Source organism: Pyrgilauda ruficollis, unplaced genomic scaffold (assembly GCF_017590135.1).
Source record: "Pyrgilauda ruficollis isolate IOZ18807 unplaced genomic scaffold, ASM1759013v1 scaffold16, whole genome shotgun sequence".
In the NCBI taxonomy this organism is placed as follows: domain Eukaryota; kingdom Metazoa; phylum Chordata; class Aves; order Passeriformes; family Passeridae; genus Pyrgilauda; species Pyrgilauda ruficollis.
In genome coordinates this window covers 6,701,880-6,719,411 of record NW_024514764.1, presented here as the reverse complement: position 1 = coordinate 6,719,411, position 17,532 = coordinate 6,701,880, and the positions used below count along the sequence as shown (strand labels likewise).

The 17,532-nt window shown below is 38.9% G+C and overlaps 1 protein-coding gene across 1 annotated transcript in view; it reads right to left on the bottom strand.

Moving 5' to 3' along the window:
- Positions 1–17,532, bottom strand: part of SMG1 (SMG1 nonsense mediated mRNA decay associated PI3K related kinase) — a 59,074-nt gene that overhangs the window by 8,598 nt on the left and 32,944 nt on the right. The window contains exons 27-51 of the mRNA XM_041462185.1: positions 17,259–17,406; positions 16,729–16,888; positions 15,975–16,095; positions 15,084–15,332; positions 14,517–14,801; positions 13,392–13,536; positions 12,981–13,119; positions 12,459–12,689; positions 12,183–12,360; positions 11,665–11,851; positions 10,529–10,751; positions 9,351–9,597; positions 8,547–8,776; positions 7,755–8,003; positions 7,261–7,399; positions 7,064–7,173; positions 6,248–6,466; positions 5,631–5,821; positions 4,856–5,028; positions 4,200–4,479; positions 3,216–3,488; positions 2,864–3,098; positions 1,159–1,385; positions 340–490; positions 58–247 (exon numbers count right to left, since the gene is read on the bottom strand). Of these exons, the coding sequence (XP_041318119.1) occupies positions 58–247; positions 340–490; positions 1,159–1,385; positions 2,864–3,098; positions 3,216–3,488; positions 4,200–4,479; positions 4,856–5,028; positions 5,631–5,821; positions 6,248–6,466; positions 7,064–7,173; positions 7,261–7,399; positions 7,755–8,003; positions 8,547–8,776; positions 9,351–9,597; positions 10,529–10,751; positions 11,665–11,851; positions 12,183–12,360; positions 12,459–12,689; positions 12,981–13,119; positions 13,392–13,536; positions 14,517–14,801; positions 15,084–15,332; positions 15,975–16,095; positions 16,729–16,888; positions 17,259–17,406 (4,980 nt within the window). The remainder of the gene's footprint in view (positions 1–57; positions 248–339; positions 491–1,158; positions 1,386–2,863; positions 3,099–3,215; positions 3,489–4,199; positions 4,480–4,855; positions 5,029–5,630; positions 5,822–6,247; positions 6,467–7,063; positions 7,174–7,260; positions 7,400–7,754; positions 8,004–8,546; positions 8,777–9,350; positions 9,598–10,528; positions 10,752–11,664; positions 11,852–12,182; positions 12,361–12,458; positions 12,690–12,980; positions 13,120–13,391; positions 13,537–14,516; positions 14,802–15,083; positions 15,333–15,974; positions 16,096–16,728; positions 16,889–17,258; positions 17,407–17,532) is intronic.

The window sequence follows — 17,532 nt, the reverse complement described above, 5'->3', positions numbered from 1 at the left end:
CTGAACAGGATGAGAAGTGGAGAAAGGCATACTGAATATTTGACAACATTTATTTACCTGACAGTGTCTTAGAAAAGGTACCACAGAGCCTGAAAAATTCTTTAATTGTTTGCAGTCTCTTCAGAAAGAAGATTTCCTCCAGGACTTGCCGATTATTGTCATCATCAAAGAAGTTAACCTGGGTGCTGCGGGCTTCCCGAATTATGTCAATCTTACGCCAAGCAAGAGGTATCTCCATCTTGTTTAGCTGAGCAACGTAAAGGAAATGAATTAGTTTGGGGTTTTTTAAGGTTTCCTAATTCTGAGTCCAACAGTACTCCAAAAAGAACAAATCCATACCTTTTCAATCAATAAACCAAATGCAGTTTCTACTTGAGCAAACATTCCATCAAAAGCTACCAAAAGCATCTGACCAGCTGACATTTTAGGAGTTTCATCAACTGAACCATTTCTTGGCTGAATCAGTTCACCATACTGAGCATGAAGTACTCTTAACAGGAAAAGAAGAAAGAAAATTTACATGGTTTTGCTTAGTCCACAATAAACAGAATTTTCTTAAGCTGACTGATTCCACAGGTTCACTGTACCACTGATGGACCCACCACAACTGGCTCAAGGGAAACACCACTTGAAGATTTTGAATTGGTTTGTTGTGTACCAAGCACCTACCCAGAAATATACTGTCCCACATTACAAGATGCCAAGTCTTTGTTTGCTTGGTGTTTTGTCTCATTTTGCTTTTTTAATCAAGTTACTGACTCATTAAGCAAAAGCTGCTCATCAAACTCCTGATGAGGAGTGCCATGGTTACAAGTTCTCCCTTTCACAGGTTCCTCCCACAAACTAATGAACAAGTTCCTATTCTTAGCATCCTTTCACTTCAAACATAAAATCACAACTATGTATTTGGAAGAAGTTGACTACCAAAAGTCAGTTTTAAGCAGATGTAAGTGTAAATTGCCACAGCTCCATATTTCTGTGTATACATGTGGATAAACACACAAACGCACAGAGTGGAAACAAGAGCACACTGTATACCCTGCACTCTGCTGAAGGTATTCTTGGGCAAGAAAAGCCTGTACATCAAAAAAAAATTAGACAAATTAATGTTCTTCAGTCTTCACTCTCTCACACCTGAACTGAAAAAAGGTGATTTACCTTGCAACATCAATGTAATGAGTGTGTGTCTCCTCCTCTATACCCATAGCAGCATTTCTTAAGTAGGCTTGAAGAGATTCAACCAACGTTTGCAAAGGGACTCCATCAGTTGTTTGCTCTATAAGATTATCCAGTTCATGGAGCATACTTTCTAAAGTATACTCTCCCTTCATTAAGCACCTAAGTGCTTCAGGGAAAATGATCTGCCGGAAGTTTGAGTTCAATTCCTGTTGGGAAGTAAGTATGAAAAGGTAAGAACTCTTCCCCCTCAAAAAGTATCACACGCAACAACTTTTGTCATTTTAGTACTACACCACCATGCAGCAGACTTTATCTAAAATACAACATGATAGTGGTCAGCCAAGAGTCAGAAGTCTGCTCTTGGATTAACTTTGAAGAAATCAGGAAAACATTAAACCCTGTACAAAGCCAAAGCTTTGACATCTGTAGCAATGTAGTAACAACCATCTCCACAGCACCAGCAGCAATACCTGACAGCCATGCTCAGCAGAGGCTGGTGGGCACAGAGCTCATAATTTGTGAATTGGTTTCATCAAAGTCAGCTTTTCTTTTCCATTACATAACTATGAACAAACTAAATAATTTACTGAATTTATGATTTGCTAAACTGATTGGACTAGACAATTGAAAAGTAGCAGAAACTTGCCAGGTAGTGATAATTTTGCCACACAAATCAATTTAGGGAAGAAAAACAGTACCTTTAGTGGCACAGAGCAATTTCCCCCAAGCAGAATGCAGCAGAGGACTAAAGGCAGCTACAGAAAGAACCAACATGCTCTGTCTCCAAAAGGAGATGAAACACACCAAAAAGACTGGTTATCTTGACTGCCAAGTGAGCAGGAAGCTCAGTGAATACAATTTATCTAAGAGCTCACAGGGAGGACAACAATGTGTGGGTGAAAGATCCCCACTGCAATGCAGTGAAACTGCTGCCATGCACATTTCTGAAACAGTTCTGAAATGTTACAACTTCAAAGAGGGAAAAAAATAAAGTGATGAAAATCCAAATGCACTTATGGAGCTTTAGAGGAAAATATTTCTCAAATACAATACAATGGAACTAAAAGCCTCAAAAATCTGTTTAACCAGCCACAGTTTATAAAGTACATCAGTCTTCAGCAGATATTTCACTCAGACTGCCCTCCACGGGTTTTTTGTGTTTCATTAATGTGGAAACATTTCTGAACCACAAAATTATAAAGTCATTTCTCTCCTACCCAATATTGGAGACAGGGTCCTGTACAACAGATTTTCTGAGTTTATTTGAAACTATTTGATTCAGGTGAAAATAAGTTTAGCAGGAGCAGAAAACAGAAAGAACACAGTCTGAAGAGTTTGGAAGTTGATCTGGACGGCCAGCAACAGAACAGAAAAATGAAAAGGAGACATGAAACTGGTGTGCCTATAAAGCTGATACCAACGTCCTCCTCATGGTTACTTTCTTGACAGCAGTTTTTTGCAATTTGTCATGTATAGATCAAAACTGTTTCTTTTAACCAATAAAAATATAAATGACAGAAGCAAATGCCTGTTCAGCTCAACCAAATAAAGCAATGAGCAGCAAGACTTATGAAAAAACCTCAGCAGATCATAAACAAACATTTAGCCCATTAAGGAACAATCTATTCAGAATGACTTCGCTGAAGTCTTGAAGGATGTGGGAAAAGCAACATAAAAGAATCACCTGAAGTGAGATATATACTCCATTGGCTAAGTGAACAGCTTCTGATGCTTCCATGGGGTTTGGAATATCTAAGTCCTGGGGTACAAGATGGCACTGCTTCAACAGCTGCACAAGGCACGTGACATTCCCACTCATGCTGCAAAGCTCCTCCAGGAACCAGGCTCCATCTCTTGAAGTCAAATCAACCAGCTGCTCTCCAGCACTGGACGCTGCACCTTCCATCATCAGGTTTCGCCTAGATGAATTGAGACACTAAGACATGGTGCCTGCTGCCGCACTCCTCTCAGAATTCCATCACCGACTATTCCTGTCGTGTGGTCTCCACCAGGAACTTTCCCTGGAGAGAACTCACCTGGTCAGGGCACACAGGGCGGAGATGATGACGCTGGCCAAGCTGAGCGAGCCCTCCTCGCCGTTCTCGTGCAGGAACACTTTGATGCAGCGCTCGATCTCCTTGAGCTGCTCCTCGCACACGGGCACGGTGACGGCCTCCTGCTTGAGCCGCTCCACCTGCCGGATCAGCCGGCTGTTGATGTCGGCCGCGTAGCGCTGCAGCGTCATCTCCGTGGCCGTGACGAACTGGCACACGCTGGGCGGGGGCTGGGGCGCGTACTGCATCTCGTACCTGCCAAACACAAGGACAGCGACTACGTTTCCCCTTCTCACGTGGGAACAGATTGCTTTCTGCTCTGCAGGTAGGAAAAAACACTCCATGTTTGAACCATTCCTAAATCACCTACTCCTTCTTAACTCTAAACACCACAAGAGGTTGGTGACTCCCTAACAATGCTTTTATAGGGTCCTAAAATGCACCATATTCCACACCTATTTGCAAGGACGTAAGACAACTGTCCTTGAAGAAAAGAATGAATGGAAGATAAAAAGAAAGATTTGAGGAAATGCTCAAATATAATCTAGATATTTTAGGCCAAGCCATAACAATGTTGAAACAGCCTGACTTGAGAAGAAAAAAAACCCAGAAACTGCTGGAAAATCTACTAGATTAAAAAAAAACCTTTCCTTATTGATTTTTAAATACTAGAAGTTTCTAAAACTCAAAACATTACTACTCTGAAGGCACAAAGGTAAATTCTCCATTTGTTCATTACAGGACAATGTTACTCGATTTTCCTGTTGAAGTACACAAATTAACTTATGGAATGGGATTTTTTAAAGCAGTTTTTCATATTTACTCCAAACTTCTAGAATTACAACTTAATATTGGTTTCCTTTGTAATTAGAGAGGTCATTGCAAAAGTATTTATTTAAACTATAAAATTAGGGTAGTAGCTTGAAAACTACATTTTTTGAAAAAGTCATTATTCTGTCAACTTACTTCCTAAAGATATCCTGACAACGCTCTATTGTCATGTTGCAAATGAGCTCTTCCATCCAGGTTTTCCACTGCTCTATTCGGTGCTTCTGGAACACAGCTTTTGGATACTGCAGAGCTACTGTTGCATAGTTGTGCAATTGTTCCAGGCAACCACGTAACACAGATCTTCTCTGCTGCAGAAAATTACCAACTTCTCCTTCCAGCTGTTCACACTGGCTGATTAGATGTGCCTGGCCTGCATTTTGCAGAAATGCTGTTGCTGGGACATAACTTGGAGGACCTTTAAAGAAAGAAGGTTAAAAAGAAAGATATGTCTGAAGATGTGTTTTATACCATACAAATACTTAACATTGATACCTTCTCAAAAATATTTTTGTTTTATTTGAGATAAAGGAAGCATAGAGAATTCATATTGAGAATTTTGAGCACAAGGTAAGAGAATCTCATGCCCAGGTAGAATAAGACAAATTCCTTCAGACAGCTTGGCACTGAAACCTTGAAGTGCTCTAAATCACCTTTTGAAGAAGCTCCTTTCTTTTAACTTACTACAAACAGGTCATTGTCTTTAAGTTAGAGCATACTCATAATGCCTCCTGATATTAAACTCAAATTATTTTCAAACCATTAAAACCACCCCCAGAAATACTATTTTGTACCTAGGTCCATTTGTGTGCTAATTTCTTGGAGCAGACTTGCAAGTTGTGTTGCCTCTAAATTACTGAAGGCAGTTTGGTAATGGGTTATCCACTGCTCAAACTCATTCAGCTTCACCTGGATGGCTTCCTGGACAGCTCTTTGTTGAGATTGCAACTGTGTGTGCTCAGAGTACCTGAATTATTGAAGCCACAGAATCAAGTAAGTACTACAAGAAAGAAAATGCTTAACACTATAGAATACAGAACAATATTGAACAATGCAACTGTTAACCAGGAAATTAACATGTTCTCACCAATTACATTACACTAACAATGTTGCATTATTAATTAATTGTTTTCTTACAAAACAGTTAATGCCTGTGCCTATTCATGCAATTCTGAAATACTTGATAAATTTCAAATAGCCTTCAAAAATTACTTAAATAATTAGAAACTTAAAAGATTTTTGTGCTATTAATCAATAGCTCCCTTAAGTGGATTATAATGATCGGACACCACTTTCAGAACATTCCCTCTCTTGCCTTAAGGATCAAGCATGGAACTTGGACTAGTATGAGGTGCAGGACATAAATAAGGTTATTCAGTAGGAAAAGGTTTCAGTAGTTCTTCTGTAGTAGTTCTTCAGGTTTCAGTAGTTCTTCTTACCTCAAGAATAGCTTTTACCCAGCTATTCCCTCATATACAGATTTCTAACATTTAACCCATAAGTACATTGCTAAAACACCATCTGTATTGAACTGTGAGACTTCTGACAGAATTTCTGGCTCCTCTGTACCTGGCCTGAAGTGTGCGGGAGGGATGATCCACTCCTTCCGCACCTTCCAGAAATTCTATCTCTTCCAGTAGTTTTCCTTGCAATTTTTCTACATCTGTTAACTGCTCCTGCAGGTTCAGGTACTCTTCTAAACTACTGTCCAGCTTTGGCAGCACAGCAAGCATTTCATCTCTGTTCTTAAACCAGTTAACCTGTAATCAAGACACAGAAGTTACCGAGCTGCACTAAATCAAACTGGCAGCAGAAAGAAAGATATTGCAGAACTTAACCCTTCAACAATGCCATTCACCTAGCACTGCTTCCAGTGCTACAACTGCCAAATCTTAACAGACATTCTTTATTTAAACTGCTCTCTAAGCCTCTATTTTCATTCTCCTAGCCCAGATTCAGGAAAAACACTAAAATACGTTTTAGAATTAAGCATGCAGAAGCTAAAAATTAAATACTTGCAAGTTCAATATAAACACTTCACATAAACTCAATTTATCACGATAAAATTAATGAACTGTTGCTGATATACGGCCACACCTTCCCCCATTCCCAAAATGCAAATAAATAAAATGAAAGCACAGAGCCTACTTTGGACTAAAAATAGAAAATTATTGTAGTAAACTCACCTTTATCTCAGCCACCCTCGAGGAAAAGAGACTCCGTGTAATATCCCTTTCCATTTCCCTTTTGCTCTGTTTGTTTTCAGCCTGCTGGCCACCACCACCATAGACAGCCCCAGCAAATCCTGCCTCTCCTCCAGCTGTCCAGTCCACCAGTGGATCATAAACAAAAGCTTCCAGCAGCGTAAGCAAAGTCTCTCTCCCACGCCGCATAATATGAAGGACCTGCATCGTATTTTAAACAGACTCGTTCTGATTCTGTGTTATCCTTGTAGAACAGTGGAAACTTAAAGGCAAAATACTGTACTTGATTGGATACAGAAACCCATAATGTATCTCTAACTACTACAGAGACAGGGAGAACACTACAGTGGGTACAAACGCAGCTAAGCCTGGAGGAAGATCTAGCCTTCCACACAAACTCTATGCACAAGGCACTGACACTTAATGAGGAAAATCTCCCTTCCCCAAAGCATTTTTCTTTTTAAAAACATATGTCATGTTTATACAAGATGAGTCCCAAAGGAAGAGGGCAAGCAAAATATCTCAAAAAAAATTCAGGAAAAACATAACATTTTAATCTACAACTAAAAAAGTCCCCCTTTCACCCTAAATTTTAATTGTACCACTACCTGCATGTGCATTTATCAGACAATGTCATGTTTCTTAAATACCTACCACAGATACAGCTAAAGTAAGCCAAATTAAAGTCACAGCAGAAAGGTGAAGGCTCTATAAACCAGCAGCAGAATGTAGAATAGAAAAGTTCTAAGACAGTATTTGGCCAGTGATGGCCCTCAGTTTCCAAATCTCCAACCATACCTGTTCACAAGAAAGCCTGAACACCCCCTCCACTCCTGTCACTCCCAGTGCTGTTTCAATGTTGTGTGTCATCCGGAACGGGACCTTCTCTGGGACCCTAAGGCTCTTCCCTTTAAGATAAAAAATTAAGTTGTTTCTTTTAATTGCCAAGAAAGAAAACCTTTTATTTGAATAACATAGAGCATTTTTTAAATTACCTTTTTCAAAGCAAACATTATAATCTATGTGGACAACTTCTCCTGTAGTCATATCTATAAGAACATTATCCAGATGTCTGTCTCCAAGACCAATGATGTAGCCAACCATGGACATAACTGCAGTGGATCTTGCATACGACTTAAAAGAGAGTTTCAGGAAAAAATTATTTGTGGGAATCCTCTGCCAACACATTGGACTGACTACCATCTTAAAACATTATTTTAAGTGTAAGTGTAAAACAAATCAAGCCCAACTTATTTCAAGCAGTTTTCTATTTGACGTTTGTTGGTATCTTACAAGAGTTTTCATTTTTTTTAGACTTATCTGGTCTATACCCCTGTTTTAACTCAATGACACAACTGCCAACATTTCATCAGACTCACAGCAGCACCAGCTCTCCAAACTCACAGGCACCACACCTCAGGCATTTGATGCCCCTCATCCCATTAAAACCACAGCCTCTTCTATGTAAAATACAGCTGCTGTAACTCACCTGTGTAACTCTCCACCACTCATCCGGTGTGGTACATGATGACCAGAGCTCCTTAGCGAGGAGATTCGGGGGAGTTGCTTCCATCAGCTCTTCCAGAACAGCCCTCATGACATGCAAGGGCCAGTCACGACGTGACACGTCGAGACTAAGCCCCACTGCCTTTAAAGCAGGTCCAATTTTACTGTAGTAAAGTTCACTGGGTCTAGGAACTATTCCAGGGTTCTGAGGAGTCTGGTAAGAGTCCTGAGCCTAGAGGAAATAAAAATGGTATTTGATGTATTAGCACAGAAACATATCCCAAATTCAGTTTTGGTGAGAATTAAATATTAAATCAATGCTTTGACTCAGTGTGACTTCTTCAGCTCAGAGACTGCTTTCAAAATTCAGCATTTAAGGTCTAAATAGGCTGAAACAATGTGTTTTCAGTCTAATTCTACTGTCAAAGTAGATCTCATAAATATAACTACAAAAACTGTATTTAGAATGTAAACAAGATACGGAACTAAAATAATTTCAACCAAGGTTAATTCTATTTGTAAAAAACAGTTCTCTTGAATTATCATGCCAGAAGAGCATTTTTATGTCTCACACTGTAATTATATATAAATAAGAGAGATGCAATTTCATTGACTTCTGGTGAAGTCCCAAGACACATGAATACACAGAACCCTCCTGCATTATTATGAACAAAACACAATCCTTGTAAGACTACGTGACTTAGAATCACAAAGCAAATCAAAACAAGCATTTCTCTCCTGCCTTGTTCCACTTAGCACAGAACAGAGCCATTACCTTTTGTGCCTGCAGAGCAGCTTCCCGCTGCTGCCAGCGCTTGTAGAGCCCAAACAGAGGTGTGGCTCCATCCACCCACTGGATGAGGCCTGACCTTGTCCCCAGGGGTGTCACCGAGTAGTGCCTCGCGTGGAACCGCGGCGTCTCTTGCCGGTTGATCGTGGCAAACATGGTGTTCACAATGGATAAGAACTGCATGATTCTCTCATCTAGGTGCAAGTCTTCCAAACCTGCAAGAAATTTGTTTACAATTTAGCTTCTAGATAAAAAAAATTCTCCTAAAGCCCAAAATTTAGTATTTTTTTTAAACCTACTACATTTCAGACTACAAATATCTTTATAATATGTAGAGTAAGGATGAGTTGTTTGGCCTAAAGCAAAGTGTTTACATGGCATTTACCTACCAGTTTATGCCAGCTTGCTGTGTGAGCAATAGTTACAACATAACAAATAGGCCTTTCCCTTGCAGGAAAAATAAGTCTCTGAAATTCTCTTTTAGGGGCTACATTAAGCTTCTGGAAAACTGCATCTAACTAATCCTATCAATATGCAAGCAGAGCATTTCCTCTGATGAAAGCCTCGTAAAGAAGGGATTTGACTTAGTTTCACATGGCAAAATTCAGGCAAATAAAACTAGCGAAGTGAGAGGTAGGGAACAGAGCGAGCAAATGCTTCAAACTCCTCTTTGTCTCTATCATTCAGGCAAATAAAACTAGTGTTGCACCACACAATCTTCCTAACTTTAATACAGTCTAATTTATAATAAGAGACAATACCTGGTATGCAAAAAATTCTATTATTTACCTTTGAACAGGTAGGGATAGTTTTTCCCATCTGAACCCAGGAAAAGCAGCTTTTTAGGTTTGGTTTTGGTTGGCAGGATGGTGATGGTGCTGCCCACACTGTGGATGGTGACTGTGTCCCTGGTGGACACCTCTCCAGGCAGTGCTATTTCAGTGTTCATCATGGCAGCCAGCCAAGGACTGATTTCTTCAAGTCGTAAGAGGTAACTGGCCCGTTTCTGTGCTCTCTGCTGCAAGCTCAGCATTACCTATTCCAAGGAAATTTTTTTCTTTTAGGTTGACATTGACCTTAACAGTTAGCAGTAAGAACAAAAACATCATCAAACCGGACTTAATGGTGGTGATCCTTCAGAAAACACGTTTTTCCTAAACTCCTTTGCACCCTTGCCATGCTGTTAATCCAGAGACAGTTTAGGATGAAGATTACAAAAACTAAACATCTTCTATGCAGCAAATATACCCTGTGCAGTGACAAGAAGCAAAGTCACAACAAATCATGCTCCTCAAGAGGTTTGCTCCTGTATTTATAAATATCTGAGCTGTGGTTAAAGGCAGCAGCATTCAGCAACCTCCTGTTTATGTATCTCAATGCTTGTCTGCTCTGCAAAGCAGAAAAGGAAGTACAAGTAAAAAAGGTCTATTTGCATGTAAAACCTCTGTTCTGGTTTTAAAAACACCAGGCTGGCTCTGGATAGACAAGAGAATATTTAGTTTCTCTTCAGACCATAAACTAAAAGAAGATGACATAATTGACAAAGGATCTCTGGGAAGAGTTGATCATTTGAAGGTTGCTGCACAGCCCAAGGACTACACTTAGATAAACAGAATTAACTTGGTAAAACTTACATCAACTAAACTCAAATACCAGAGTTTCAGAAAGACAGTATTTAAAAGAAAGCCCTCTGCTCCCAAAGCTGACAGCATCCCACAGAGAAGCTGCAAGATTTGAAAAATGTAATTTCAATGGGTAGAAATGCAATAACAGACAATCAACAGGACTGGCTAGAGACAAAAATTATGGTGCTTTAGTGCCCAGTTTGCTTGTGCTGACTGCTAAGACAAAGTCTGAGGCTGCAATTTTGATATGGTAAGAGAACAGCAAGAGAAGGAGAGGGTCAAGCACATGGTGCAGCAAGAGCATCAAGTGTCTCTACAATGTACTCTTCTTGCATGCAATACCTCTTTAAATGGGAGCCAGCTGCTTCCAGGTTTAGCAGGATTCAAAGGATTCTTAAGTTTCTCTAGTGCATTTTCAATTGCATCTCCATAGTTATCCTGAAACCACTTCTCATGAGGAGTTTCTGCAGGAGCTGCAGTGATGCTCCTCACGTGTTCCAGAGCAAACACAATGGGCTTCATCAGAGCTGTGTGCTTTTCACGCATGATGGCTATTTTCTCCTCTCTGTTATAAAAAACACATAAAAACCTCTTCTTAATGCTATAAAACCAAGTTATTTCATAAAGACAGCATTAAACAACTGAGACATTGAAGACCTCACAAAAATTATTACTTCTCTAAAATGAGGTCTTGAGTTATGATTATATTAAAATGAAGAGTGTTTCATTCCACCTTGAAAAGTATTCCTCTGAACCACACTTTAAAAAAAACAACAAACATCTGAAATGCATTGTTCACCACCAGAAACCCTAATCAGAAGCTCTTAGCAGAAATCACTTCAAGCAATTGATTTCCTTTACTAAAGGACCTTTTTACTACTACTTATTGAGGATGCACCACACTATAAAGAAGGCGGCACATTCAGATCATTCTGTTCTCCCATTCCATGTCAGTCCTGACTACAGAATTCAAGAGGCATTCTGAAGTTTAGCCAGGTGCCCAGTGAATGGATCTGCTCTTCCACTACTCTGTTCACAGGAGAACCCAGGTGAGGGAAAAAGACTCGTTCAACACTGAAAACTAAAATCAGATTAAGACATTCTTGTTTGCTCCAAATATCTGCAATTACAGTGATGTCTAAATAGATTAAGCATGCTGAATGGTGTATACTCATTTCATCTGCTTTGGCAATAGAGAACTATAGGATCTCATCATCCACAATACAACACACATTGGATTCTAATATCTTATTACTAAAGAAATCACAACATGGATTCACAGATAGACTGTCTCTCTCATTTGACTGGAGAAATAGCTGTAGCATAAATTGTTCCTGAAATAAGGTCCAGGCTTACAAAGCAGCACCTGGGATAGTATGGATTCAGGAACAACACTACTGCTGGTTCATTTGACTGTTTACTTCCCCAGGAATAAACATTTGTTATGATTATCCCTGGTATTATGGAAACAGACATACTTCCGTAGAGTGTTGTTGTTTTGGACCCTCTTGACTTCATCTTCCAGCTGTTGAATCCGTCTGAGGACATACATGTGCTGCTGCAGGAGAACTCCCAACCAAAGCTCATCCCAGAGAACTGTGACTCTGCGCAGCTCAGCCACAAGCATCTGAACCTGGATAAAGCAAGATTCACTATTTAAAAGAACTAAAATTAAGATCTGTTTCAGTAGATGAACGAGTTGGAAAAAAGACATGGCAAACTTTCAGTAGGCCAACACCCAAGACAAATTACACATTTGTGGTTCAAGCACCCAAGCAACGGGGGGAAGGAGGGGATCAAAATCTGTGCTACTTATCTACTTTACAATCAGAGCGTAGGGCAGACTTAAACATCTTCAGTGACATCATCTAGTAAAAGACAGGGTCTCTTTTCCTCACACTTAAATAAAAACATTACCAAAGTGCAATGAACAGCTTTCTGCATTTAGAGAAAATGTCTCAAAATGAATTTTAACAGTTAAATAACATATGCTCACCTCTCCAAGGAGCAGTAGGTGTAGTTTCTAGCCCATGCTCCAGATACTGTCGAAGTTCTCCAGCATGTTTCACAAGCAATCGTAACAGTCTCAGGGTTGCCATCACAATTACATCATCAGTGCTTTGCTCAGAAGTGTTTCTTAAGTGCAGTCTGGGATCTTCTTCATCAAGTGGAACCTTGGAACATAGAAATAATCCTCTAAGTTAAGTATATAGCCCATATCCTCATTTAGAAGACTTCATAACTTGGCTTCTACATCAACATGAACACTAACCTGACCAGCATTGAGTTTGAGGAAAGTAAAGTATGCACTGCAGGACAGTTTATAGAGACTGAAGATTCTGTCTACAACTTTCCTCCAGACTTTAATTAATCCTTCTGTTGCATTTTCATCAAGATCTGAAAGCCAGGGACAACTTGTTAATAACTGACGCCATATCACATCCACCATATCATCTTCTTCATTGTCCTCATTTTCAGTGATTTGTAGAGTCATGTCTTCATCCTAAATGCAAATAAAGGGAAAGCAGATTTGATTAAGTCCTCCAACAATTTCCACAAGCAATCTTAGGTCCTAGGTCAGTTTCTGCCTAGCAGCTCATGCAACTGCATTACTTTATCACATTACCATAGTTCATCCAACAGGTAGGTTACCACACAGCTAACAGATGGTTTCTTGTACTGCCTGAATTTTAACTTTAAGACACTTACAAGAGTTAATGTGAACTGCAAGAAGAGGAAAATAAGGCTCATGCTGAAGCTGAACATTTTTCCAAACAAATAAATCTCCACTTACTTGAATCCCAGCTGGCCGGCACACTGCCTGCCCAAGAATGCCATAGATCTTCTCTTTATCCTCCTCTGCAATGTTGTCTGGAAGCAAGTTCTGAACCTCAGATTTCTCCCGGGGCAGCAGCCGAACACCTTCTCCCTGACTGTAACAGTTAATGAATGATTGATCCCCATTACAGGAGTATTTGTAGACCTACTGCAAGTCTATATATAAAACTTTTTGAAGGAAGCAATCATTTTTATCTCAGAATTAAGTTAGCTTTGTTTTACAGAGGCAATTAACTAGGAGCATATTCATTTCTCTGCTCACAGGAAACTTCGGACCACATACAACAGTAATCATAAATACACAGATAAGGTTTATCTTAAGAAAACCAGTTGTACTGTACAAATTCAAGCACTGGGCTGTATTTACCTGGCATTATCAACTACTTTGCGGCCCCATCTATAAGCCCAGCTAGCCAGGGCTGCCCAAGACTTGGCTACTTCAGGTGCCTGTACTGAAGACAAGTGATACAGCTGGCCCAAGATGAAGTCTGGTTCTCCAACTCCAATGTTTACTGTGATGGGAGAAACAAAGTAATATGTGTTACAGTGTAAAATCTACTTCTGCCTTCCTCAGCATAGACAATAACACTAAAAAATAATGGGTATACAGTATTTAGTAAAATTAATACCCAACAGTGCAGAATTTTCCAAAAAGCAATTATTTTTCAGTTCTGACACTGCTTTAAAATAAAGCCTAGTTTCCATGTGCCAGCAATCACTGCTGATACTCTACAACTCCTTCCTCTTTCACAGAGAGGTGGAACTGAGGCAAGGAACTCATGACCTCCAAAGGAGCACAGTGCTTCAGAGAGAAGACTGCTATGAAGTACCCAGGGCACTGTGGTTGTGTTTATCTGTGTATATATTTATTTTCTTCGCCATCAAGTCAGAAAGCACCTACTGTTTAGCATCCACCAACAGCTCTACAATAATTCTGATTCTGCATGAGAGGAATGAAGTTATTTATGAAATCCAAGTTTAAAGCAACAAAGAATTTATCTTAACATTTAAAGAAAAGTCTGCTGGAAATTAGGAATGAGAACACATTCTGCAGCAACAGCAGAAGTGTTCAGATTAATTACAGATTAAAGATAATGAAAAAACCTACAGTACTTTTCACACTTACGGGGGCCTTCATAACATAAATCCTGCCCATGTTTAAACCTGAAAGATCTAACTCAAACTTCAGCAAACACACACAGGACAATAACTGATATCCTCAATACAAAATAAACACATCCCAGTTTCATCCTCAGGCCATCATTACTTGAATGAGAAAAATGTGACAGAAATATAAAATATCAGTATTAAGGTGTTTGGGTTTTTTAACTGTGTATAACCTTTTACACAAAATACATGCCCTCGACACATGTATTAGGAAAACAAATGCATGAGTGATGGAGCACTTAGTCTTAATCAATACAACTGATGTTATCCTTCACTATATTTATCAGTAACTATTTTTTAAAAATATCAGTGAGAAGAAACGTACCTGTAGATTCACTTTCAATCCTAGGATATTCATCTTCCAGAGTATTAACAGCTGGCAGCTCAATCAAATTATATATGTTTTTAGACAAGGTAGACAGGCCAGTGTGATTCTGCTGCTGTTGAGCTCTATACACTTGTTTCAACTGTCCTGAGATCTCTTTCCATTCTGCTTGAATCCATTTAGCCAGTGTGAGAATAGATTTAGCAACTGCATATTCAGCTTTGGCAGATTTGCAGAAAGATATGGCACAAGAACTCAGCATTTCCATGGCATGTGTTGACTGACCTGCGTATCATGAAAAGCAGATCTTCAGTACACTGCTATTATTTAAAACAATTCTGAAATTCAGCACACTTAGATACAACTTGTAGCAATATATTTTTACACAGAAAATTCTCTTTTGAAGAATGAAAAGCATGAAAAAACTTGTGAAAACACCTTCAGACAGACAAGAGCTAATGGGATGAAATCAGTTCCTAGTGATACTGCCCTGTTGTGACTTCAAGGTGAGGGGAATTAGCCTGGTTATAAGGAAAAAAGCTTACGTCACTACAATATAACACTCACCTGCTGTGTATAACAACTTTGTTTTCTCAATCTCAAGTTCAGGACCCCATTTTTCATCAATCTGACCTGGTGCAGACAGTTTTTTAAAGTGCTGGACTAAGTCCTGTGCAGTGGTGGTTTTCCCCAGCTGAACCTCGCTGCACTGGGCGAGCAGTCGCGTCGCCAGGGCGATGTTTCCTCGCTTCCGTGCAAATTTCGCTGCTGTTAAGCCCAGTTCCATTAGATGGCTTTTAATTGGGACTGTTGGTTCTAAAGAAGGGAGCAAGACATTGTAAACAAAAGTATTAAACCACTGTCTGACACACAGAGAATTTCTGCCCAGTATACTGTGTACACGGGCATCAGTAAAAATTGCTTCAGAGATTTAGATGACTTCATTTCTGCCTAGAATATTTATATACCCCATCTCAAACAAAAATTATACCCACAGGTTATCTGCTGGGCAAACGATTTTTCTTCTACTATAATCATTCTTCTTAGATAATAAGTCTACTTATCCCCTGACAGAACTTTTTCTCTCATTACTTCTTATCATACTGCACATTTAAATGGCTTTCATGACTGTGTGTGAAGACCCATTACTTATAATGCTGAAATGTTCAAAAGTGAAAGCAGTTAAAGTATGAAGTGATGAACAAGTAAGGGGTCATTAGGAGAGGAGCATACAACTACTAAACACTTCAGAATGTTGTTCTTCTTTTTGGTACTATCTACATCACAGCACTAATCAAGACAATGGTTCGTAAAGCAAGACAGCTGAAGGAAAAAAACTTGGCTTTTAAAAAGTACTTGATCTAAAATACTAGAAAAAGACACAGCTGCTGCTTTCAGCAGACAACTTAAGTGCAAATTCTACATTTGCTTTTCACAACACCATGAGAGTTTACACACCTTTAAGCTTTTCCATCAGTTGATTCTGGTACACCGTGTACCTCAGGGCATGCATCCATGGCCTTACATCGTGCTGCTTACATGACCTCAAGGCTTCATTGAAGAGAGGTATAAGACAGTCCTGCAAGAGGCACAGAAGTTGAACAATTGTCATGAGAGAACTTTACTACAATGCATTCTCATTAATTAAAACCAAAGACCATTTTTAGAGCAAACATTCTTATTTATAATAGTAACCACACTGTATCATTAACTAAGAGAAATATGTTCTGTTAATTTCTAGAGGACAACACTAAGAACTGCTCAAAATCAAGCAGAATTGTCTTCTGAACAATGTGATTAGAAATGACATCTAGAACATTCATAGTGGTTGAAGTCTGACATTCAGTTTTTAATTGCTGAAGTTTTTTATTAAGAGTATTTTTAAGTTGCTTTGAAAGTAAATTAAGTGCATGTTACAATGCATTCAGAGAAGAAATACCAACACTTAAAAGGGACTATCAATAACATTTCGAAAATACTTTAAGTGTAATTGAAAGAAAGGTATATTTATAAATATAGAGGAAAGTCCAATTGAAATGTAAACTTATAAACACTTGGGTCAAGGCACATTAGAAAACTAAATTAGGTCTTTTTACAGTACGATTAACAGTCAAAAAATTAATGTATGTTTTATATTCAATGCTCCACAATATAGCATATTGACATAGCAAAGGACATTATCCCAATTTATGTTTTAAACACACAGAGTTACCTCTGATGTCAGCCTGTTGCATACAGTGTTTTCCAAAGCAGAAGAACAGTACAACTGAAGAGTGCTCAACACTGGTAAAGACTGAGACACGGTGAGCGTGGAAAGTCTCAACGGCCCAATAGCAATGCGGGATGTTTGCTTTAAGTACTTTATAAGATTTCTGAAAATAAAGGATCAGGACAGTCATTTTTCTTAGCTAGACTTTTAAGAGTAAATAGTGGTATCAAAATTACTGAAGAAAAAACAAAATCAGTGTCTTTAAAAAGGATGGTGAGAAAGTGTTGCAATATACAAGTTATGTTACAATACTTCATTATTAAGCTGACACACAGAAGTAATTTATCAACTCAAGTACTTTATAAACTGTATGAACTACAAGTTAAACATCATCTTATTTTTCCTCAGTAAGCTTATAACTCACAACAGCTGGAACTGCCATAGATGCTGAAGCTTTACACAAAGTTATGTTTAACAAACTAGAACAGGTTTTCACAGTGCATTACATCAATTCATAGCACATTTCAACTTACTCAGATATTGACTGCCACTTTTGCTCCTGTTCTATGTGGTTTACAGCTGTTGCCAGACATACTGAACTTCTCAAAAGCTGTACTTCAACTGCTTTTTGAAGTTCTCTTGGATCAGGACTTAGCATATTAGGAAGGAGCTTCTTCATGTCTACATGGAGATTAAACAAGTGAAACCAACTAGAACTGCCAAATTTTATCATGTTTCACCATCTGATAATGCATTTTTCACAGTAAGGAAGTTAGGAAAAAAAAATCCCTCTTTTTAAAAAAAAAT